Source organism: Electrophorus electricus, chromosome 11 (genome assembly GCF_041902795.1).
Source record: "Electrophorus electricus isolate QZ-2024a chromosome 11, ASM4190279v1, whole genome shotgun sequence".
Taxonomy (NCBI): Eukaryota; Metazoa; Chordata; class Actinopteri; order Gymnotiformes; family Gymnotidae; genus Electrophorus; species Electrophorus electricus.
In genome coordinates this window covers 25610001-25633984 of record NC_137507.1, presented here as the reverse complement: position 1 = coordinate 25633984, position 23984 = coordinate 25610001, and the positions used below count along the sequence as shown (strand labels likewise).

The following is a 23984-nucleotide window of genomic DNA, read 5'->3' as shown; positions in this document are numbered from 1 at the left end:
ATGTGCCGGCCCATTTATGTTTACATTTACATTCACGGAAATTGGCAGACACTCTTATCCAGAGCGACTAACAAAAGTGCTTTGTCATTTGCTCATAGAATGTATCCTAGCCAGGACAGTAGGTTACAGTTCGAGATACCATTGAACTAGAATACGGTCGAGACGCAGGGATCAATGCTGATGCCTAGGAGTGCAAAAGACGTATAAGCTCTATCTCAGACAACGATAAGTGCAATTATAGACAATACCCTACAATAAGTACTAGCATTTCAGTTACTCAACATAGGCGCAGGCTCACACACACCAGAGAACCCAACCACCTCACCACCCACCCTGTGACACCATTGTGACATGACCAGCTAGGAGGGCTTTCTAAGATACACTGATTTTTCTCAACCTTAGTTCAAAAATAAACAAAACAAACAGGTGCGTCGGTAGATGTAATGTAATGGAGCACGTCAGTACACCTACTATAATCCTTGTTTGACATAAACATTAGCACCACGCAAATTCACTGCAGGCACTACGTTTCCCTGCATGTCGCAGCATACGTCCAAATTCTTGAGTGGCTAACACGCTCAGTCAGGGTCTGTTTCTTTGTTTCTCTGCTCACTATAAGGTACTAACAATAGAAATTGACCCACGCGAGTGTTTAAAAGCAAGTCAGCCATGCAGAAGGCAAAATCATGATAAAGCCACACAATCATTTAACCTACCAAAAATACATATCAGACCACTAAAGCAAAGGCATTGGTTATGTTAGCAAAAGTACGCAACACAAAAAAACCAAAAAAACTTGCATTATCTAGCATGAACTGATGAATCAGAATCAAACTGTGTAATAATACAGTGTAATAACTATATAATAAGAGGAAGGTAATTACAATGCAGTAACGAAATGTGTAATTACTAAAACTGTACAATAAGTATAATTAATCACAGAGTATAACGCAATAACAGTGTAAAACTAATAACTATGCAATAATACAATGTAATAGCTATGTAATAATGTATTTACTCAGTGTAATAACTATGTAATAACAGTGTAACTATGTAATAACATGGTACGATCGCTATTGATAATACTGTGTAATATATGCTATAAAGCCTTGTAGTAATAGTGGTGTAATAATGTAGTAATACAATGTAATAATATGGTGTAATAACAGTGTCATAGCACCGTAGTAACACAATGTAATAGCATGCTGTAATAACTAATAACAAGGTAATAACAGAGTAATACGTTGTAGTAATACAAGGACATGCATTGTAATAAGGTAATGTCAGTGTAATAGCATTCCAGTATTAAAAGGTAATACTGTATTACAATAACAATGCAGTAACTCACGGTAATAACATAGTCTTGTGTGCTATTTGTACACTTTAAAAAGGGCCTGGTCCCTGCCTCTTGCAGCGGGGTGTCCGAATTTTTCCACCATCTGTGCCACCCCCCATAATTCACAACAAATAATCTAGAAATGCCCCATCAAAAACCAAACCAAAAAATAGTGGAAAATGGGGTTGGCTCTGTTCCTCATCCACTAGAACCTCGCTACCTGGACAGGTACATCACAGGGTAGAGTGAGGCCTGCATATGTCTGTGTTTCGGAGCTGTATGGAAGTGCAGTTCTGCTCGGTGTACTGTTAGGCATTCGCTGAAGGGCTTGTGTGTCCCCCCCAACAGCTGCACCCACTAACATCTACATCCAGGGCCTGGACACTGTCGCACAGCTGTCTAACGAGATCCGAGTGCTGAAAGAGGAGAATCTGAGTCTTCAGTCGACACTGCAGACCAGCAGGGGTATGTTCACCCCCTCTCAGTCCCTGCAGAATAGACCAAAGTGCAAAGTTTGTATGACTGTGATAAAATTCATGTGATCTTCTAAATATGTGTCCAATGTATTCGATTGGATAAACTATTTTAATGTCAGATTTAGTCAAACTGACTGGACTTACATGTTTACATACCTGAAATGTGTATATTAAATAATTTGTCAACACATGATTTTTAATTTGTATATATAGAACGAATGCAGATTAACATGAATATATAATAGTGTATGAATATATAATCCTTTATTATTCCTCTATGTTCATACTGCTCTCTTCTGTTTTCTCTTCAGACAGTAATAAGGAGGTGGAGCAGTTACAGGAGGCAGTGCTGACTGGGCGTGCCCGACTGAAGCAGGCGGAGTTAGAGGCGGAGCAGTGGAAGGAGGAGCTGAGGAGGGTGCAGGCCCACAGCTGTGAGCAGATCCAGCAACTCCGGCAGGAGAGACAGAGCAATCAGGAGCACAGCAACAAGTAAGATAGTCTGCCATCGCGAGATCCCCCCTGACTGAATCAGGACTAGCAGACACGCACGTGCAGGCTGCTCTGTGAATTTCAGATTTGCTGTCAGCTGTTCTGCAGTGCTCGTTGTGTGTATCGGGGGCGGGGGGGGTGTCATTTTCAACAGCAAATGCATTGCATTTTCGTGTGTGTACGTTGGCGTGTGCCTTCATGTATGTTTGTATGTACGTGTATCTGCTGTGTGTGTGTGTGTGTGTGTGTGTGTGTGTGTGCAGGTTGCAGCACGAGGTCAGTCTGCTCCAGCAGCAGTTATCTGAGAGCAGGCAGCTGTTACACTCTCTGCAGTGTGAGCTGCAGCTGTACGACCGTGTGTGTGCAGGAAACAAGAGCGCCCTCACAGGTGAGATGCTGCAACTGCGTACTTTTGGTATACCTCAACCAATTCAGGTAAATGCATTCAGATGTATTAACCCTTACAACGTCTGATCAGTTTATGTACATTCACCATTGTCTTTAGCAGAAACACCTTGCATTCATCTGCACTGGATACTTTATTAGTATTTAGACAAGGATCAAAACGTGCCCATTCTACATCATCTCTCGTCTCGCGCCTCTTGTTCCTCAACCTCTTGCATCTCTGCCTTTCTCTTTTTATTCTCCATCTCTCCCTCCCGCCTCTGTCCCCACGCCGTCCGTCCCGCCCCGCCCACTCCGCCCACTCCGCCCCAGGCCGCGCCTCCGAGCCGCCGTACCTGTGCGGTCCTGGCGTGGGCGAGCTGGCAGGGCTGCTGCTGGAGGCGCGAGCCCCGAGGCCGCAGCTACCAGGACAGCTGGCGGGAGCGGAGCCCCGGCCCACGGCCCTCGTCCCCGCCAGCCCGCTGCGCAACGCCCTCTACAGGAGACAGCTGCTGCACGGTGAGGCCCACACGATGGGAACACACTGAGTCGGTTAGGGCTGCCCGTTTTACAGTCAGGCTTGATAGGTGGAAATGAATCGTATCAGGCAGCGTAACGGCACGTGATTTCCGTTGTGTGTAATGGACGTCCCGCTGAGTTTAAGAAGTGTTGTGGTGACTTTGCCCTGTGCACACCTACCTGATCTCACTAGGTGTGAGATATATATATATATATATATACACATACATACATACATACACATATACACACACACACACACACACACACACACACACACACACACACACACACGTATGTGTGTGCGCGCACGTGGTGTGTTAACCTGCATGCCGGGTGTGTTGTGCAGACCCATCCCCCTCCCCTCCTGTGAGGGACGTCGGTCCGTTCCCTGCGGGACCACCGTACTCCCCCTACGCTGAGCTCGAGGAGATCTCTCTCGCCGCCAATGGTGTGTGCGTGCGCTCACTGCTAACAGCATTCACCTTCTTCTTAGAGTCAGTAATGCTTCTGCACGCATGAACTGAGATGGACCGAATTAGCGCAATTATGTTTTATAAGTAAAAAACTCCATATTTAATATACTCAATCGTAACAAGTGGCTCCAAATAACCAAACTGTTTTGCATGCACTTTCCGTACAGAGATCCTGCAGAGAATAGCACTGTACTAGCTTCGTTTTATTTACAACATTATATTATAATTTTGTTACCTCTCTCTCTCTCTCTTCCTTTTCTCTCTCTCCGTCTCTTCATTGCTCTTTCTCCTCCCCTCTCTTTCTCGTTCAGACTCACTGGAGCCTCACGCAGAGCTGGAGGGCGAGGCCCCGGACGGTTCCTTCGCCAGCCGGAACGGGCGCCACACCATCGGGCACGTGGATGACTTCAGCGCCCTGCAGCAGCAGGTCCTGGAGGGCAGGGGCCTCGTGCAACGGATGGAGGCCACGCTGCAGACATGCATGAACACCGCCGCGATGGAGGTCAACGCTGGCCAGGTGAGCAGGCCGCCCCACCCTCCGGTCAGCCGCTGCCCCGGTGCTGCCCGCAGCATGCCAGTTGGCATGCCGAGCCAGGATGAACTAGATTAGGAGTTTTGGAACTGGCACTCCAGAAAGTTTCATATCTCTTGATTTGTAGCAATGTTATTTCATTCAGGCACTTTATCATATAAACTTTGTTTAACCTATTATATCTAAAACAAATTGATTTTAGAATCAAAATGAAAACTGGCAGAAGAATAAAGATTATTTTTATTATTGTTGTCATTCTAACAATTCCACTTTTTTAGAAGCTTGTTTTGAAGAGAGCAGATCTTTAGTGCCCCACCATGTCTCGCTCTCTTTCTCTCTCTCCCTCTCGCCAACCACCCCCCAGTCTCTGGACTATGCCAGCGTGAGGACTCTGCTAGCCAACACGAAGACTCTGGGCCAGATACTGGAGGAGGCGGTCTCTCTGCTCAAGATGTTCTGGAGGGCGGCACTGCCCAGCAGCGATGGCCCCGCCCACCTCCTCCAGAAGGTCGGTGGTTCTCCTCAGACTGCCTGCACGTATATTTTTTTGGGGGGAGGAGGCTAAAAAAAAGGATTCCAGGCAATTGCGTACGTTAGGGTATAACAGACGGAAGCTTGGTCCGCTAACCACCGCGACTGACGACGCACGTGTGTGCAGGAGCAGTCGATGAGGGAGGAGATACGTTCTCTGCGTTTGAAGATAGTGGAGCAGGAGGAGGTCCTTCAGAGCACCATACAGAGGCTGAGGACCACCAACCGCTCCAAAGAGAGCATGGAGACCTTCATCGTCAACCAGCGTCAGTGTCCTCATTCCCATCGCTGTACACTAAGAAGCACTGACACGCATTGTGCGTCAGCACTGACACGCATTGTGCGTCAGCACTGACACGCATTGTGCGTCAGCACTGACACGCATTGTGCGTCAGCACTGACACGCATTTGAACTTCAGCTGCTGGTGACTTTGCCGCCACAACGCAGTCACCATCGCCAAAGCGCACTCATGGCTGTATTTCAGTGAATGGTGTCAGCATGGCTCCTGAGAACTGGGAAGCATGAGGCGAGTCTCCTTGAGTAATTAGTCCTTCTCTTTCCAAACCAGTGTCCAGGACCCGAGACGTGCTGAAAAAAGCCAGGGCCAATCTGGAGGTGAGGGGTTATCTCCAGCTCATTCACCACTGTGAGGCCTCGTTGTCTCCTGTCCTCACTCTGTGTTGTCTCTTACTCCTCCCTTCTGCCTTTTCTTGCTTTTTTCCCTCTTGCTCTGTCTCTGTGTTTCTCTCTCTCTGGGTGATTCCAGAAGAACGAGCTCAGGATTTCCTCTTTAAGCTCCTCCTCTTCCTCCTCTTGCCACGGTAACGGTCCGGTCTGTGCCGTGCTGTGCGCGCCCCTCCGCCTCTGCTTGCGCTGCCTCTGACCTCGTCGCTTTTCCCATGAGATCACTTCCTCTTCCTATCAGCTCTGTCCCAAACCCTCCATGAGCTCCCATACTGTTTTTCATTTTACTCTGTGGTTAAAATGGCATAAAATGAATTACTAAAATTAGCTGGCCGTTTGCCACGTTTGCTTGGTCAAAAAAAAAATCCTGGTGAGATTATGACCTAAATAATTACAGACCTTATGACAGAGGAAAGGTTAGGAAAGAAGGGCTCTCTTGATGAGTAAAGAGAGGGACAGAGTCACAAATATGAAGAATGGAAACAAAGCAATACCTACATTTACATTTCACTTGTTAGTGGGGATGCATGGCCTTCAATTTACTGAAAATCTGATATGATAATGTCTTTTAAAAACATTTTTCAATATAATACAACATTAATTACAGACAGTCCCCATCCACCATCTCCATTCTTTCTAACCGTCTTGTGCATCCATAAAACGCAAAGCAAATCACCAGTATTAACAGACTAATTGACTGGTGGTCACACGTTTCATGAAAACTAAAGCCAGATATTAGCGCATGATTTGACATGTGGTGTCTTCTTTTAACAGGATGACGGCCTTTACCCGGATAAGCGTTAAATCTGCTGCCACGTTCACGTTTACTCCAGATTTTCTCTTGTTCCCTGTCCAGGTAAAGTCCTCAAAGATGCCTACCCAAGGGCTTCTGATTGGGGTGGCATGAACCCCGAGGCCACGGGGAGTACAGCCAATCGAAAGGTCGCTGTGAAGCAGGTCAGGGAGTGCCTTCTTCAAGCAACCTCCTAAACCAGCCAAGACCAGACGCATCTTCTCCAGCTCCCTGCCTTATCCTCTCCTCTCCTCAGCTCCTTCTTCTCCTTTCCGATCTGCTCCTTACCTCAGTAGAAAAAAAAAAAAAGACTCAGTCAACCTGTAGTTTTGCCTTCTGCAATGGAAGAAGCTTTGCGGGTGTTGTTGTGTGCGTCCTGGTCGCCATAGAATGTTTTTCCTCGCCGTGGCAACTCGTGGACGGTGCAAAAGTGTGGTTGCATGTTAGTTCCGCGTTCATGAGAAGACGCGTGCACGTTAATGATCCGCGTACAACACATACCGAACCATTGCCTAAAAGATAACTGCTGCCACTGGAGACAAATTACACTCTTTCGGTGCAGCAGTTTGCCATTTAAGATAAAGCTTTTTTTTTGCAACTGACTGCCAGCGAATCCCCTTGAGAAACTCAGGGATTTTAGGCAAAGAAACATTAAAAGCTACACGTTTTTGTGAGCGGCTGTTTGACAAAGCCGTTCTTCAGGCTCCTCGGAGCTCGGACCTAACCGGTGCCTCCCCTGAAAGCCTTCTAGCTCTGAGCACAGTGAGCAGAAAACACTGTGCTTTGATGGTTTTGGTATGGTAAGGTCACAGTAGTGTAAAAATCGCTGCTGATAGAGTCCCAGAGCTTGGCTGCTCCTCACCGGAGCTTTAGCGCTCCCTAGAGGTTCACATGAGCATGTGCAATAAAATATTGGTTACTCAATGCAGTTGTGCCAGTTTTCATCAACAGTGGAACTGAGTATGTATTTTTTTCTGAAGCTGAAAGACCGTCGGTGCAATATTATGGCTAGTATTACGATTATTTATCATCCTTTAAAACTACTGATGTTCATGGACAGTATTTGCATGCTGGAGGTAGAAAATGAAAACAGCGCCTTTATGTTGTTTGGTGAAACTCGCCAATACTTGCCAAAGTTTGAACTACTTTCATTTTCACCTCGTTCGTGCCATTAATCAAGGAGTTGGTCTTTCTGAAATGCTTTCTGAATATCTTTTGGAAATGCTTAGCTTGAAACCCTCATATAGTGCCATTTCAACAACTTATTTGGAATTCTTAAATGGAGGTGACATTTCAGGCATATTGTGATTCAAGTTGGAAATATTGTTAGTGCTTAATAGCTGGGTCGTATAAGCACATATATTTTCTTTTTAATGCTCATATGAGTATATAGAAACGGTGATTGGACCACAAAGTATTTTTGGGCCAGAGGTCTCCAGATGTTGAGGACATAAAAACGTTTGAGAAATTGGGCATTGAGCGGTATAGCATACAGCGTTATCCTCCTGAGTTCAAAAGCATCATAACTTTCTCTATGTCCAGTGAAACAGTGACAAACTTTGGCAAGGACCTGGTGGGACCAATATTAACCTACTGATGCCACGATTAAGTACCCAGTCACAGTTTGAGGAGTTACTTGCTAGCTGCTCGTAGGTTTCTGCTGTTCCATATCTGCTTTGTTCCTCCTTCCCCCAGTGCTGTATATAACCTGCTATTTGATGCAGTGTCATTGTGTTGTTCACTATGTTAAACATGTGCTGTATATGCAAAGGTTCAGTATCTGGGTAGCTGTGCAATGCCAAGACATTTAATCAGTGTTAATCCTTCATTTTCAACTGTTCTGCTACTTTCAACTTTTTGATCTTGTCTGTCCGCAAATAAATGCTTCCGTGTACATATTGCTAGCAACTAGTGTGTAGACTATACTAAAGCAAGACTAAGATGCCTTGTACCATGATCCTTAGGGGATTGTAACGTAGTGTTTTTTCATACCCCCCCCCCCCCCCCCCCCGGATATAAAGCTTCAGAATATATTGCACTGCCCACTTTTATGCCAGAAAAAAACTAAAGTTCAAGTTAGTTATCAGCAGCAAAAAATAAAAATACAATCTTTAAGCTTATGGTTAGTCATAGATTGTGGCATGTTTCAGAGCCACATCTGGCCTTGTTTGCCCTCTGAACTATTTGGATCAGGATTGTTTTGTTAATAACAAAAATACCAGACCAATGAGTATTTTGCCAAAAACAAATTGGAGAAGCATTTCAAAAGTGGAATGGGATGGAGCTGTTTTCCCCCAGGTAATCGGATAACTACAGCCAGAAAACCATTCCTGAGATAGATCAACTTTTGGCTTAACTGCTTCAGCTTCTGGGATTTTGTGAATCAGCTAAGGATTTGATTTAAAAAGATGTGAAGAATACCAAAGGCAAGCCATTACCGAAAGTGTAAATTAGAGTGCAAGACAATTCGGTGAGCATAAGCAAAGCCCAGTGTCAGGCGGACAGACCTGTAACCACCAGCATGGAAATGTGACCTGGTGGTTCCAAGAACTGTATGATATGTATATACTGACTGAATTCTGATTTGTTGCTGTGGAAACTAATGTATTTGTGTGATGCAATAAAAGGTCACTGATCCACTGGAGTCTGTCTTACAGCATATTGTGCTAGTATGTTGTAGAGGGACTTAAATTAGAATGGTTGTTAAGGTTTTATTGTTATTAAACTTTACAGTGTTTTTGCTGTAGTTTCAAAGCTACAATGAAAAAAAAAATCTAAATTGATTTAAATAGCAGTTTTCACAACAGATGTGATCACAAAGCAGCTTCACAAACGTCCAAGTCCAAGCCCCCAGTGAGCAAGCCAAGGAAAACAATGGCCAGGAAAAACTCCCCAGATGATAAGGAAGAAACCTAGAGAGGAACCATGACTCAAAGGGGGGCCCCCATCCTCCTCTGGAAAATGAAAACTACTTTAATATTTGTAAATTCCAGGACAATGGAGTAGCTCCATTCCTAGTCTCTGGTTGCAGGAACCTATGCTATAGCTGAAGTTATTCTGCTTAATGCTAAACCTCTGTACCTGAGTTCTAATAAGCATGAATGCATGTTACTGAGTTGGCAACTTTATTGCTAGGCTGAACCCCAAGATATTCACTGCCAGTCAGGATTGATGTATTGAGTCCTAAAGTCCCCAAATCTATCAATCAGATCGCCAATACATTGCAGAGGCACACAGGAAGGCACAGGACACAGGGTCCTCATTCAGAAACAAATGATCAACATCAGTATGTATTCCTTTTTTTTAATTTGCAGTCAATTCCATAAAAGGCATAGCTCAACAAGAGAGATTGCGCTGGTTGAGAGAACCATAGTTCAAAAGCCATTGCCACATCACACCATTGCCACATCACAATGGTAAAATTTTATTTGTTTCTTTTGGGATACTCTGAATACACATTTCTGCTACATCTTTGGAGCAAATCAATTTCAACCCAAATTCATACTAATGTATATGAAAAAAAGCATGACAGTGCTGGCAGTTTAAAACACCACAAACTGCTGAGCAAAATGTCAGCCTTAAAAACTGCACTGAATTTAGTATAGATTACCAAGAACCTCTTTTTTGACCTATTAAACCATTAACCTTTAAGTAGGTTCTCACACATCTACTAAAGACATCAAATCCAGGATAACCACCAACAAACCATGATCACACTATGATGGTATACACAGTAAACCAAGATTTTGCATAAATAACAGCAACCACAATACACACAAATAAATAACATTTCAGTCGTAACTGAAAGCCATTGTACTGAAATTGCTTTGTCCAGCCAGAGCTTATAGTCCAAGGTTTGTCTACTGCATAAATGAACAGAAAGCTCTCTGGCTGAACTCCTCACAGTGAAAACGTAGTTAAAGTGCTCAGGTGATTGCAGTGGAAGGGCATGCAGATGCCTGCCAAACACAATCATCACCAATACAGTTAGCCCTAATAAACTTCTAATAGCGTTTCAGTGATTGATGAACTGCAGTTTACTCCTATTTTTTTTGCTTGAACAGCATGACCCAGAATGAAACCATTCTTGGAGAAATATAAAAGCCTTAACTTGCTATAACTTACTATAAAAGCCTTGAAACTTACACGACCTTCAGCCTTCGACCCTCTATCTTTCAACCTTTAACCCTGCTACTTAAGAAAATCTCATCCAGAAAGCCACTGTTCTCCAAGCAGACACTATAATGCAATACCTGCTTATTTAAATAAACGCAAACCGTAAAAAGCAATTAAAAAGACACGCGTTGTAAAAATCTCACGAATTAACCTGTGAACGCATTTCTGAGGATGTAAATCTAAACATGCCAGTGTTCCTGTGGGTTTCAGTCAGCCTTAAAATACACAACCCGTTTCAGGAAAGCTGCGCTGGGGGATGGGGGTGTGCAGGAAGACGGCGCACGCAGACAATGCTCGCACGCACACACTCCTTAAGCTTCCTTGGCGAATGAGGGCTGAAGTCAGAACTGCTGTGAACCGAGTCAGTATTGTAACGTGGGCAGGGCGGTAGCACAGTGGAAGTGTGCTGCCCAGACTGTAGCCAGGCATCGAGCTCTAGATGGGCTTGTACAGCAGAGAGGTGACATACTTCTTCTTATATCTGTGAGTCGCACTGAGGACCATCACACCATCCTACAGAAAGAGGGAGGCAAAAAAAAGAGTGGCACAGAAAGACGGAGAGAGGAAGAAAGACGTGCAGACAGATCAGTCACTTTGCTTTTATGCATACTAGGACAGCTGGGTGTATTGCCCTATACCTTTATTGAGAGTGCATACAGATGGTTGAGCATCACGTGGTTGGGTTCAGGCAGCAGAGCTGGATCACACTACAGACGGATCAGAGTGAGATTCTCAGTTTCAGCCTCATCAAAATTACATGTAAACGAAACCTCCAATCACTGGTGCGGGACAAACTCACTGATATGTTCGTGTCTTTGTTCAGGATGACTTGGAGGAGGTGGGGTGGGAGGATGGGTGGGGCCTTGAAGCGCTCCTCTGGTCGGAACACGTACACTTCCTGTCCGTACGGACCCGGCGGGGAGCTGGACAAGTCTAAAGAGGGAATTACATCGCATTCAAAACAGATGGCAAATGACAACCTTCTCTTTCCACCTGTCTTGGGATGTTAAGTCATTGTGTACTTGAGGAGAGTAAACCTGACTGGTGTTAAACACCATGCAGCCCACTGGGTAAATGGCAACTGACATTCAAGAACATTAACGCTGTGACAAAGGAAATTCTACAGGCCGGAAGTCAAGACTTAATGTTTTAAACTTGCTGAACAGCAGTCGCAGTGACAGCGTCCCTACGTGGTCACTGCAACGTCCTTAAATTCGTTACTGCATGGTGTACAGACCAGTCAATGACATCACAGGCTCTTACCAGAGGAGTCGGAGCACTCAAGCGAGTCCACCTGCAGCGCATCAAACACCTCAAAGTCCGATTTCTTCACCTGGATCAGGTTATTGATGGTCCCCATCTGACTGGTCACCACTGGCTGCAGACCAGAGCAGCTCACTTTTAGACTTCCAACTCACAAACTGTCATGTGTTGTATGCAAAATTCCCAGATTTTGTTTTTTCATTTATACACGGTTTTCAAATAGATTGTACATTTCCTTATACCTGCATATTTACGGACTGATGTTATAGAGATAATATTGAACTGTGTATTATGAATTTGAGTTGTGTGATTTACCTCAGAAGGGTCATGCACCCACTGTCCATCAACAAAGAACTTGTACTGATGCTCCCCCTCAGGTAATTCCAGGATTGCAACAAAGTCATTATGGCTTGTGTGTGGCAGGAAAAAACACAACCAAAACAATAGTATAAACGGATCAATGTTTTACTGATTTAACCACATGAAACATTGCTATTATTCAATTTTACAGGACACATTATTTCTCAATTTGCAAAAATTAAAAAATGTTTGCACAACACAATACTCTTGGGGCTAGATTGATAAAGCAACTTTTCTGCCAATTTAATTCAGGTCTAGATGGATTTTAGACAGGCTACCTTTTATTGAGTGGGATCTTGGTACTCCAGTTGTTGAAGGAGCCGGAAATATAGACCTCTTTCCCCCCACCCCCCCATCGGATCACTGTGGGGCGTGCCTGTGGGCCCGTCTTTACCAAGTCATCTAGGTCCGGAGGGAAATCCTTCTCCCCTGAAGCCTGGAATAACACAAATGCTTTATTACTCTGCATGGACGTTTGTGACGGCATCCCCCCCCCCCCCCCCATGACTGACATGAGCCATAGCCATAGGTGTTACGACCTATTAAACCCCTGCGACCCATTACCATTGGTGAATATTAGGGGTTGTAGTATTTTTCATACCTTTGAGTCAGGGCCATGAGTGTTGAAGATGTTTGGGTCATCTGTGCTGTCCACCATCTTGCTAGGTTCATGGTCTTTGTGGCTCCCACCACTGTCTGAACGATGGGCCTTTGCCCCGTGGCGGTCACCGGACACTCGGTCACTGGTGTTGCCCATGGCTCCCAACTTGCACACAAAGAGTTGCGTCTACATGTACACAATTAAGCAACCAAAATCAAGTCTGCAGAAATTACTATGACCATGAAAACACAGAATGGGAAGAATGAGAAGCAAAGTAGTATGTTAAGAAGTAGTTCGTCCTAGACTATTAAACCAAAATCCTTAACTACAATATTGTCTCTAAACATCACTAACCGAGGGGGTGTTTACATGCAATTATGTGATGGTGACAACGGTGTAGCTACGATGTCCAAAACAAAAGCTAGTGGGTAAACGTTACACATAGCTATATTAAGTTAATTTTACTTAGGTGGAAAAGGAACAAACCGTACTAGGACAATCATAAACCGTGTCTGGTCAGTTAGCTAGCCAACTATAAGCCTTGACGAAAAGAAAGCCTTCTTACGTAACATTGCTAATCTGTTAAACGATAGCTCACCTAGCCAACTAACTACAGCAATCACCATCAACAAATAAACATTGCGCCATCTACTTCAGTAATTTCTAGCCAAGTAGTGTCAGCAAAGCTGGCTACGTTTACCGGTCAATGTAGCAGATATTTCACACCGAAGAAAGACAATAACCGCAGTTACAAAGTACGACTTTTAAAAGATCGCTCATAAACGTCTAGTTACGAAAGAAACTGAGTTACTTCAGCAAACTAACCTAGCTTATCTACATTAGCTAAGGTTAGGTTATCTGAGTGCTAACTATAGTCAGCTAAACTCGGCGTTAGCATGAACTCTTCCAGCTAACGGGTTAAAAATACGACACATGTCCATAAATAGAACTGTGCAACGAATATATTTTTGAAATTCAAGTATAAATAAATTCATTCAAATATAGTCAGAAATAAAGCAATCGTACCAGTAAAACAAACAAAACTTATTTTCACCGCTGTACCTCGTTACCGACATCTACGGGACGCCGGCTGTGCAAAATACCAACACTTTGAAACGCTTTATTCCTGTACTAAAACGCATTTCAGACTGTCTTACTTACTGTTTACTTTGTATGGATATTTCGTTCACACTGCTTTCAATACTGCACATCCACGTATTGGTGATGCATTATGTTTGATTATATTGGTTATTGAATGAGGTTTTTGATTAGCGCGTACCTGCAGATCTGTTAGATTTTATGCTACTTTTTATCTTCAGCACGTTTGATAAGCAGATTTCACCGGAAATAAAACGATTTTTTTCGTTTTCTGTTGTTCGTATTTGAATGCCATCAATTTCATGTTGCCTAACTAAACAACCACTTTTTACATTTTGGTAAAGATATGACCTCTTGTGCTACTTGAGAGAAGCTGCACCAAGAAATATTAAAAATTAGATATAAATCAGATATAAGATAAAGACAATACATAAATAACTGTAATGGCCATTTGACTACTAGGCCTTCTTGGCACAGGCCTGTAATATTTGGGACCCTTGGGCTGCTAATACAAGCACAATATCTCCATCATTATTATATGAACATTTATGTTTAGCAACTAAAAGTCAATAGAATTATTCAAGTCACATTAACATTTTGAAAAGGAAATTTGCAATATGATAAAGATTTCAGTTTGTCTGCATTCCTCAATCGGAAGACAAGTGCTGCCCGTCTGATGATTCTGCAGCTTGGTCTCTCACGGTGCTCTTTATTGAGAAAAAACAGAAAGAAATAAATACTCTTAACTACAAATCTAATCTACTGTGGTTTAGATTAAAGAATAAACAAAAGCATCTTAAGACTAACTGAATGAATAACTTGCCAGTAGTCCACACAGGGCACTGGTGAGGGAGTGAAGTCTTCCCTTGGATTTATCTTTGGCCTGTTTGCTCATTTTTCTGACATCTCCAATTTTATCTGAAGAGAAGCTCTCAACATGGTCCTCTGTAGGGGAAGAGGAGGCCTCTAATGGAATGTAGTTAACATCATTGGCTTGTCTGGACATGAGCCGATGAGGTCGGGGTTTCTGGCTGTACTTCCTGTGGCTGGGGCTGACAGAAACTGTGCAATCACATTCAGTGGGGCACAACATCTTGCCATCGTAACGACACCTTTGTGAGGCCCTCCTAGACAACTGCATTTAAACATCATGGTTGAGAAGAAACTTTGTGAAAAATGGCACAAAAAAAATATAAATAAATAAAAACATTAGATACAGACTTACACTCTTATTTGATTATTTGAAGTTAAAGTAAATTCCACAAATCACTTGGTCTATAAAAGATGCAATAAATTATGTGTCATTGATAGCACTAGCCACCTTCAAGCTCTTAATCTGGTCCTTGATTCGCTTTAGTTTCATGGGGAAGCTCCTATCCAGTTGCTTGACTCCATAGTGTGAAAACTGGTCCTCCTTTCTCTGGGGTGGGTTCAAGACCTGAATATCCCTATTATCCAAATCATCATCACTGTTCTCCAAAGCTAGGTTGCTCCTATCCTCCCTGTCATAACACTGGACATACAACACAAATAAACAGCTGAACATTTAAAAGTCTATGGCACATTATCTTGAGTACAGTGAGGAGTACCTTTAATAGTGGTGCTGCATTCAGCACTCTTACTTGTGCGTCTAGTTCATCTTCGGTTATGTGCTTTTAAAAGTTTTTTTTTTTTCCCCAACAAATACAATTCTCTATTAAATAGCTGCAAATTCCAACCTTCTCCCTTTTCACAATTCACCATTACAGCTTACAATAACTGACTTGAACCAACAATTTCGTAAACTTTGGTCGTGCTGCTTGGTTGTGGCTGTTTGCTTTCCTCTAGATCACCAATGTCCACTTCAGTTCTTTGATCCGAAACTTATGTTTATTATGTATACGAAATACCTGCATGAAAATGAAGGACACACATAACCTAACTTGCCTGCCCACGTCTGTGATGTCTCTCAGTCATCTCCCCTAATTAGCTAATGTTATCTTGCTAGCTAGCGAACACCCCTTTTTGACTGTGGCTCCTAGCTCCTTCGAGAGAAAAAAACTCTCGTTGAAAAGTTAGTTAAAAGCCTACATAGAATACTTTATATGACATAACTACATCAAATATAACGTATGTTAGTGTTTCATCGACGTCTAGCTAGGTTAGCGTCTTGCCTTTAACGGTCAGAATACGTGTATTACATAACTTCGATTACTATGGAAACCATCCGAAGCCGCTGAGTGAGGTGTATGCGTTTAAATTTTATGGCATTTAGCTGATGCTTTTATCCAAAGCGACTTACAATTATGAGTGAGTACAACTGGAGCAATTGAGGGTTATAGGCGCTGCTTTACTGGCGGGGCGTGAACTAGGAACTTTCCGATTATAAGTCAAGTACCTTAACAACTAAGCTTATTGTAACTGATTAGTTCAAGATTCAAAGTACCTTACTGGCATAACTGTTATGGGAAGAATATTGCCAAAGCATTACAACAAGAAAAATTGCAAAAAAAACCAAAAAACCAAAAACCAAAACAAACAAACAACAACAAAAAAAAACCAACAAAAAGTATCAAAAACCAACAATAATTACAAAATAGGTGACATTAGTGAATAAAAATAATTTAAAAGTTTATACACACACACACACACACACACACACACTTTTAATGTTATTTAGTATCAGGCCCACCAGTCAAAAGTTTAAAACTAAAATCGTAATTTGTTAATTCTACGGTGTTTTTTCTAACAACAAAAACTAATCACAACATTAAAACACACAGCTAGGTGGTTTTTTTTATTTTTGTTTTTATTTATTATTTTTATTTTTATATTTCATTTGTTGTTTTAAACGATAACACTCAGAATCGGCTTCACATTTGGTATCAACATCTTGTTAGACTGGGTAATCTATAGCTAATCTAGCGAATCTGTAGATAATTCCTTAGTAATCTAAATGTTACTACTCTCGCTTTATTTGTTTACATGTTAATTGCAGAACCCCTACAATAGCCAACTGTTTTTTAGATTTATATTTTATATGTAGGCACCATTAAGTAAGGCGTCACTGGGCTCTACTAAGGAAGGACCTCAAAAGGGCTGCTCCAAACATCGCCAGCTTACATTCCTATAAATGTAATAAAATATTAGAATAAATGCAAATGGATTTTTTTTGTTTGTCGCTTGAACGAAGACGACAACTGTTATTTGTCTAATTGTAAAAACCAAAGCTACGATATAATATATCTTATTTATCTTACAGTTGTTGACTAGCTATTTACGCGTCTCGGTTCGATCAGGACCTCAACGTAAAGTCGCTCGGACATGGGATCTAAAAAGCATCGGCGGTCCAGGACGCGGTCCCGTTCTAGGGAAAGAGAAAGAGAAAGAAATAAAACCAGAACGGCCAGATCACGGTCTCCGGAAGACAGGCATGGTCGAAACCGATCGCCTGTGAAAGGTTCTCGAAGACGAGCTCGGTCAGAAAGCGGTAGTTCAAGGAGCAGTGCCCGTTCCCCGGGGCCCAGTCGGCCTCAAGGCATAACAAACGCACATTCCAGCGATTCCGACTGTGGAAAGCCGGGTACGGGAGACCACAAGCCAGGTGGGAGATCTAAAGGCAGAAACAGGTATGTAGCTAACGCTTTTCAACACGATAAAAGACCAAATGTGCTTTGTGTACAATCGTCATGCTAATTTTGGCTAGCTAGGCTAGCTAACTCATTTACTGTGACGCCGGTAGCTGGCTAGCGCTTTTCTCGTAACACCCGTCTGTCCAATCAGCTCGTCACCCGATGACCAAAGAGAGGATAAACACAAGAAGAAGAGTCGGATGAATGAAAAGGGAGAACGGAGACGAAGCCGGAGCTCTTCTCGTTCCAGCGCGCGCTCTGTTGCCGAGCGACGGAACTCGTTGGACGGTGATGACGGAGAGAGGTCGAAACGGCGGAGGAGTGTGGAGCGCCGGAGCAGGAGCCCCGGCAGAGAGCGGGACGATAGGGAGAAGGGGAGAAGCAGAGGAAGATGCCGGCGCAGCGAGGAGAGGGAGAGGGATCGCGACAGATGGAGGGACAGGAGCAGAGCGGGAGGCGAGCGAGACAGGACCGGGGGGCGGAGGAGGTCGCGGTCAGGCTTATCGGCCTCGTCTGGGTCGTCCGGCTCTGATCGGGAGAACAGCGAAAGTGGGCAGGGCCCCAGGTCCGTCAGAGAGGAGCGGAGGAGACAGAAGGAGCTGATGAAGGCTCTAGAGACTCCGGAGGAGAAGCGAGCTCGCCGCTTGGCCAAGAAAGAAGCGAAAGAGAGGAAGAAGAGGGAGAAGATGGGATGGAGCGAAGAGTACATGGGCTACACCAACGCCGATAACCCATTTGGGGATAACAACCTCCTGGGAACCTTCAAATGGCAGAAAGTAAGTGGATCAACTACACCATGGTTGGCTTATAAATTGCTTATGCAGTCAAGCCACCGGTTTCTTCTTCATATAAGAGAAGCTGCGAGACGTTTGTCTAAGGATACTTGAAAACGTCTTGAGGAAAGTCCTGATTTTGTGTGTGTGTGTGTGTGTCCTGTAGGCTCTTGAGAAGAAGGGAATAGGGCATTTGGGAGAGAAGGAGCTGAAGGAGAGAAACAAACGCATCCAAGAGGACAACCGCAGGGAACTGCAGAAGGTAAACGCGTGCATGTTTTAGTGGTTACGCCGCATGCCGAATCAGTTCTGCTGCGTAAGCCTCTTGGTTGTAGTTTCAGAAAGGGTAAAACGTGGGTGTGGGTATTTAGGTGAAACAGTTGCGTCTGGAGCGAGAGAGGGAGAAGGCCATGCGTGAGCAAGAGCTGGAGATGCTGCAGAGAGAGAAGGAGGCGGAGCATTTTAAAACCTGGGCAGAGCAAGAGGACAACTTTCACCTCCATCAGGCCAAGCTACGGTGAGGGCACACATCTTCACACATACTTTCTCCAGCCACTGGATGTTGTTCTGTCTGCACGCAGGGTCAGCCATTGTGCAGCACCCCTGTAGCTGAGAGAGTGAAAGTCCATACAGAGCCATAACCTTCTAGCCGATGGCCCGTAGTTGTAACCACTTGGGGGCTACCACTGCCCCAAGGAGCAAAGCCCACTAGACTTTCCCGGTCCAGGGATCGAACAGGGGCCCACAAGAGTCAGGGGCCTCTTGTTGCTTTTTGCTGGTTTACACACACCTGCGATGATCTTGCTGTCTATCTGTGTCTCGCTGCTGTACCTGCGCAGGTCGAAGATCCGCATCCGGGACGGCCGGGCCAAGCCCATCGACCTGCTGGCCAAGTACATCAGCGCAGAGGACGACGACCTGGCCGTGGAGATGCATGAGCCCTACACCTTCCTGAACGGTCTCACTGTCACTGACATGGATGACCTGCTGGAGGACATCAAGGTGTGTGCCTTGGTGGCAACATCTGTAGCTCCTTCACGTTGCGGTCTGTTTAGTGTTGTGGTTTATCTGGGATGTTTTCTTTTTCTTCTGGCTTGCTTTCACCGTGTTGTGTAGAAGACATTATTTTGACATTATTCTGACAGTATTTTTGTGTACAATGGACATTTGACTTGTAGGAAAGGTATAAATATTTTGCATTTGTCGTCTGTAATGTGTATGTGTAGTTAGACTCCATGGTTTAAACGCCTGCACCCTGATTTGGGTTTGTGTGTTGTAGGTCTATATGGAGCTGGAACAGGGAAAGAATGTGGATTTCTGGAGGGACATGACCACAATCACAGAAGATGAAATCAACAAACTCCGGAAGCTGGAAGCGTCGGGGAAGGGGCCAGGTACTGACGCACGCCTTTATCTGACCCTTTCCTTCCTTTTGTCTAGTGTTGTCAAGCTACTCAAAGGGCTGATAAAATTATAATGTTCATCTTTGCTCGTCCACTGGTTATTTTAGCAAACCTCAAATACCAGAAAGTCATAAAAATAATTTGCCATCCTGATTTGAAGAAATCATGTAGGCTACTCTTAATGTTTCCAGAAGAAGGTTTCATGTATATTTCCAGCATTTGGCAGATGAGCGACTCACAGAAGCAAACTATTCCAATTTATACATTTTATACACGATTTGGGCACCGAACCCATGACCTTGGTGTTGCTAGCACCTTGCCCTACCGTTATAACACCGGTGCGCCTGGTCTCGCGAGCAGGGGACCGCCGCGAGGGCATCAACACGTCGGTGAGCAAGGATGTGCAGTGCGTCTTCAAGGGCAAGACCTACAGCCAGCTCCAGGCGCTGCACGTGAACATCGAGGGTAAGATCCAGGCCGGCGGCTCCAACCTGGACGTGGGCTACTGGGAGAGCCTTCTCCAGCAGGTGCGCGTCTACATGGCGCGGGCCAGGTACGCATGCGCGAAGCCTCTCAACCCTGCCCACCCCCTTCACTAGTTCACACTGAACGTGTCCTTGGATTACGCCCGTTTCAGGATTGCTGTTATGATGTGATTTTTTTTTTCATGGCAATACGCAGTTTATTGGCATGCACATAAACGGAGTACATTTCCATTGGTTAATTTAACCTGTAATTTAGGGGTGTAGATGTACTGCTAGTTACATTTCAAAATGTTTTAAAGTGCACTTTACCAGATTCACTAGCTTTATACGATGATTATGTATATGCATAAATGCATATGGTATTTGTAATAGTCTTGGGCCAGTGAGGCCCGTGCATATGACTCTGCTCTCCCGCTTGGCTCCTGTTGCCGTACAGACTACGGGAGAGGCACCAGGACGTGCTCAGGCTGAAGCTGTATAAGCTGAAGCAGGAACAGGGAGTGGAGAGTGAGCCGCTCTTCCCCATCATCAAGGAGGAGCCAGAGAGCGAGGAGACGACGTGAGTTCCTACTAACGACGGCGGGGTTTACTCAAAGCTGTGTGCTTTCATTTTGGCCAAAACTCTAGCTCCCCTCTACTTGACATTAACTACTTCTACTAATTTCACTTATTATTTGTTTAAGTTCCACTTCACATTAAGGTTCCCTCAACTAACATTATTTACATTGTTGTAAAACACAAAATTCTGAATGCTAAGAAGTGGTAAATTAATGTTAACGGGGGAGGTAACAGCTGTATAAATGCCCTTCTGTGCTGCCAGTCTGGCCAGAGGGCTATGATGGAGAGGTTCAGGAAAAAACAGTGGTGTCGCTAAACTAATGTAACACGAGCCATTTTCCCTTCTCTTGTATTTTTCCCCCCGCCTGTAGTGCACAAGAGGCGGAGCCGTCTGCCAGTTCTCCCTCTGAAGCCGTCGCGGAGGGGGCGGAGACGAAGGAGAACAGGGTTGACGAAAGTGGCCGGACGGCGGGCGGAGGAGCCGAGGGGCCGTCGGCGAGCCTGTCCCCTCCTCCCAGGGCGTCGGAGGAGGGCGAGGAGGGCGGTGCCGTGGAGGCGGTACTGACCGAGGAGGACCTGATCCAGCAGAGCCAGGCCGAGTACGACTCGGGCCGCTACAGCCCCACCCTGTTGCAGCCGTCCGAGCTGCCGCTGGACACCCACACCATCGACGCCGAGGATGACCTGCAGCGCCTCGTCCTCGCTCGCAGACAGCTGCAGGTCACGGGTGGGTGTGGCAAACGTGCACGCGCGCTGTGTGCCAACCACATATACATTATTTGTGCTTTTCTTTGCGTCTCGAAATCACGGCCAAATAGCCTTGTGTTGAGTATAAACTAGTATGAAATCATGAGAATGTGGTGAGGGAGTGTGTATTATCACAGACATACAGCCCGATCCTTGGAAGTCTGACTTGTGGAAGGAGTTTGGCATTTACTATTTCTTCACTTGGGGTAAAAAAAATGTTCTTTCTCTGTTCCCCTCCCCTCCCCTCCAGGTGATGCTAGTGAGAGCGCGGAGGATGCGTTTGTGCGACGGGCCAAGGAGGGCATGGGTGGCGATGAGGCCCAGTTCAGCGTCGAGCTCCCGGTCACCGGCAAGATGTACCTGTGGGCGGACAAGTACCGGCCGCGCAAGCCGCGCTTCTTCAACCGCGTGCACACGGGCTTCGAGTGGAACAAGTACAACCAGACTCACTACGACTTCGACAACCCGCCGCCCAAGATCGTGCAGGGCTACAAGTTCAACATCTTCTACCCGGACCTGATCAACAAGCGCTCGACGCCGCAGTACTTCCTGGAGCCCAGCCCCGACAACAAGGACTTCGGCGTCCTGCGTTTCCACGCGGGGCCGCCCTACGAGGACATCGCCTTCAAGATCGTCAACCGTGAGTGGGAGTATTCGCACCGCCACGGCTTCCGGTGCCAGTTCGCCAACGGCATCTTCCAGCTGTGGTTCCACTTCAAGCGCTACCGCTACAGGAGGTAGAGCAGGCTGGACGGCCGGGCCGGGCCGCTGGGCCTTTAGTGATGTCCTCCGTCGACGTATGTGTCTAGTCTGTTGTTGGATGCAGGGTTTTGAAGCTTTGAGAACGCTGTTCGGTCATAAAACGCCTACAAATCGGGAACAAGTCAGAACTTTGGGAAAACAATTATTGAATGATTTCAGCCTGTACTGGTGTGTATTGATTGTAGGAGTGACCCAAAACTCTCTCGAAACATCCCCGTGTATGATTGATCCATTCAGTGGTGTGAATGGAAGAATACACGTGAGCTGGTGCTGCCAGTCACAGAATATAAGATTGTTGGAGCAAACCCCGCCCCATGTGCTGACTGTACATTTCCCTTAGCTATTGTTTAAATATTGCTTATATTGTTTGACCTGATCCAGCTACTCTCTCCCAAAGCTTGCTTTTTTTCCATTTTTAAAAAAAATAAAATATATCTTTTCTTAATCTGTTCTACTGTGACTGAATGCCAGTTGGTTTAGACAAAGTACTGCATTTTTAAATTATTTATTTCTTAACAAAGTAAATTTCATTCAAGCTTTGTACAAAACACAGCAATTACAATGTTAAAAATTCAGTTTCTTGCAACCTTAAAATAAATCAGTCTAAAAGGGCCCTTAAATTGCACTGTTAGAAGGTTAAAAAGGTTAGCGCTTGCATGACTGAAGCCGGGAGTGCTGGAGGCTTGGTGCGTTTGTTCATGTGCTGTTGGCACTGCCAAGGCAGCCCGGGGCCAGGCTCAGTGGCCTCGCCCGCCACAGGTTGGAACAGGGCACGTGTTTCCAAAGCCAAGGTCGGGGGAGTCTAGATACGTGTGCCTTTCAGAGGGCTGTCGTACCCCGCAAAGACTCGACGATCGTGTTTCTGCGCCCCGTTTTATGAAAGCGGAATCATGCAGAAATATTGCTGCTGTCGTTGCCGTCAAGTTGTGGTTATTTGCCGCAAAATTGTAATCAAATTTGTCCATCGCGCTTGTCCATAAATGTGTTATGCGCGGCGCAGGGGGTGGTTACTCAGAATGAGGCGTTTTACACGGAATTGGAATGCCTCGTCTACCTATGGGCTTGGTTCAAGTGGTCTTTCTCCTCGGTATTCGAGCAGTCAACGCTCCTGTTGTGGTTGCTGTTGCTGCTCTCCCTGGGTGCTGGTGGTGTTCTGCCCACAGCCTGCAGTGGTTCCAGGGCGCGAGACTGTCTCTGTTCCTGCCTGCAGCGCTCCGGTAAGGCAAAGTACCCTTTGTGGAAGTTCCATAGCACTAACGCTGCTAGTGTTAATGACAGGAGAACAACCATCACCACCAGGACCAGCAGGTTGTGCTGTCGTCCCTGTGTGCGTGACATCGTCTCCCCCGAGGCACCGCCCGGACCAGCGCGCGGACTCAGCTCGTACACGACGTTCTGGGTGACGTAGTCTCTGCCGCGGGAGGACTCCACGGAGGTGCAGGTGTAGCGGCCGACGGCCGAGGCCGAGGCGTTGAGGATGATCAGGCCGTCGCGGTGAATGTGGTGGGTGTTGGAGTTGACGATTGGGTGTCCGTCTACGTGCCACTGCAGCTGGGCCAGGTTGGACCCTGGCTGGCACAGCAGTTTGACGCTGAAGCCCGGGAGGAAAGAGACGTTCGCAGCCTTCCCGCTGCCTGCAATGAACAACGAAAATGCAGGCAGGAACATTCAGTGGTAACGGGCCTGTTTATTCTAGGTTTAAGATGAAAAAAAATTTCTCTACGGAACTTGTCGCAGAATATGAAACTCCATCTCGTCACATACCCAGTGGAGGGCAGCGGGTAGCGTTCCCGTCTCTGAGGCTTTGAATCACCTGACTGGGAGCGAGAAAGAAAATTGTTTGATATAACGTCCAAAACGTTTGCTTTCTCGCTAGAGGCGTACAGCACAGTCAGCGTAACCCACATGAGAGAACTTGGCCAG

At 45.3% G+C, this 23984-nt stretch overlaps 4 protein-coding genes across 16 annotated transcripts in view; 2 read left to right on the top strand and 2 right to left on the bottom strand.

Moving 5' to 3' along the window:
* The window catches only part of LOC113592098 (myomegalin), a 50515-nt gene extending 41654 nt beyond the window's left edge, over positions 1 to 8861 (top strand). For 5 of the 7 annotated variants that reach the window (XM_081723359.1, XM_081723356.1, XM_035528121.2 and 2 more), the window contains 11 exons: positions 1685 to 1801; positions 2124 to 2304; positions 2568 to 2692; positions 3022 to 3207; positions 3557 to 3658; positions 3995 to 4200; positions 4580 to 4723; positions 4874 to 5012; positions 5316 to 5362; positions 5514 to 5568; positions 6288 to 8861. In XM_081723359.1, the coding sequence (XP_081579485.1) occupies positions 1685 to 1801; positions 2124 to 2304; positions 2568 to 2692; positions 3022 to 3207; positions 3557 to 3658; positions 3995 to 4200; positions 4580 to 4723; positions 4874 to 5012; positions 5316 to 5362; positions 5514 to 5568; positions 6288 to 6421 (1436 nt within the window). In that variant the 3' untranslated portion in view covers positions 6422 to 8861. The remainder of the gene's footprint in view (positions 1 to 1684; positions 1802 to 2123; positions 2305 to 2567; positions 2693 to 3021; positions 3208 to 3556; positions 3659 to 3994; positions 4201 to 4579; positions 4724 to 4873; positions 5013 to 5315; positions 5363 to 5513; positions 5569 to 6287) is intronic. The other 2 variants (XM_081723358.1, XM_081723357.1) reach the window with 2 other exon arrangements.
* Positions 8862 to 8921: 60 nt separating this feature from the next.
* prkab2 (protein kinase, AMP-activated, beta 2 non-catalytic subunit) lies at positions 8922 to 13807 on the bottom strand. Of its 5 annotated transcripts, none has more exons than XM_081723360.1 (8): positions 13786 to 13807; positions 12625 to 12810; positions 12302 to 12459; positions 11979 to 12072; positions 11664 to 11778; positions 11200 to 11333; positions 11039 to 11107; positions 8922 to 10913 (listed from the first exon to the last, which is right to left on the bottom strand). In XM_081723360.1, exons 2-8 carry the CDS (start codon positions 12778 to 12780, stop codon positions 10836 to 10838), a joined length of 804 nt encoding a protein of 267 aa, XP_081579486.1. In that variant the 5' UTR covers positions 12781 to 12810; positions 13786 to 13807; the 3' UTR covers positions 8922 to 10835. The 5 variants fall into 5 exon arrangements, with proteins under 5 accessions (XP_081579486.1, XP_026888654.1, XP_026888656.1 ...); XM_027032853.3 differs by lacking the exon at positions 13786 to 13807 and adding an exon at positions 13651 to 13761; XM_027032855.3 differs by lacking the exon at positions 13786 to 13807 and adding an exon at positions 13651 to 13737 and having other exon boundaries at positions 12625 to 12789.
* Positions 13808 to 16811: 3004 nt separating this feature from the next.
* Positions 16812 to 22506, top strand: cactin. Its single transcript, XM_027032852.3, has 10 exons — positions 16812 to 17330; positions 17485 to 18109; positions 18273 to 18368; positions 18478 to 18623; positions 18946 to 19108; positions 19386 to 19500; positions 19870 to 20062; positions 20431 to 20553; positions 20924 to 21279; positions 21550 to 22506. The coding sequence occupies exons 1-10, from the start codon at positions 17026 to 17028 to the stop codon at positions 22038 to 22040; spliced, it is 2613 nt and encodes an 870-aa protein (XP_026888653.2). The 5' UTR covers positions 16812 to 17025; the 3' UTR covers positions 22041 to 22506.
* A 67-nt stretch (positions 22507 to 22573) lies between these two features.
* Positions 22574 to 23984, bottom strand: part of sema4e (semaphorin 4e) — a 10727-nt gene continuing 9316 nt past the window's right edge. For all 3 annotated transcript variants that reach the window (XM_081723137.1, XM_035528285.2, XM_035528284.2), the window contains exons 14-15: positions 23826 to 23878; positions 22574 to 23695 (exon numbers count right to left, since the gene is read on the bottom strand). In XM_081723137.1, the coding sequence (XP_081579263.1) occupies positions 23112 to 23695; positions 23826 to 23878 (637 nt within the window). In that variant the 3' untranslated portion in view covers positions 22574 to 23111. The remainder of the gene's footprint in view (positions 23696 to 23825; positions 23879 to 23984) is intronic.

What these genes read in the sequence shown, in the direction of transcription:
- prkab2 (XM_081723360.1), bottom strand. Translation starts at nt 12,780, where the DNA reads ATGGGCAACACCAGTGACCGAGTGTCCGGTGACCGCCACGGGGCAAAG. An exon ending in AAGATCCCACTCAATAAAAG is followed by an intron (nt 12,073 to 12,301) that starts GTAGCCTGTCTA and finishes GCCACACACAAG; the next exon opens with CCATAATGACTTTGTTGCAA. An exon ending in ACAAAGACACGAACATATCA is followed by an intron (nt 11,108 to 11,199) that starts GTGAGTTTGTCC and finishes ATCCGTCTGTAG; the next exon opens with TGTGATCCAGCTCTGCTGCC.
- cactin (XM_027032852.3), top strand. Translation starts at nt 17,026, where the DNA reads ATGGGATCTAAAAAGCATCGGCGGTCCAGGACGCGGTCCCGTTCTAGG. An exon ending in CTCCATCAGGCCAAGCTACG is followed by an intron (nt 18,624 to 18,945) that starts GTGAGGGCACAC and finishes GTACCTGCGCAG; the next exon opens with GTCGAAGATCCGCATCCGGG. An exon ending in GTCTACATGGCGCGGGCCAG is followed by an intron (nt 20,063 to 20,430) that starts GTACGCATGCGC and finishes GTTGCCGTACAG; the next exon opens with ACTACGGGAGAGGCACCAGG.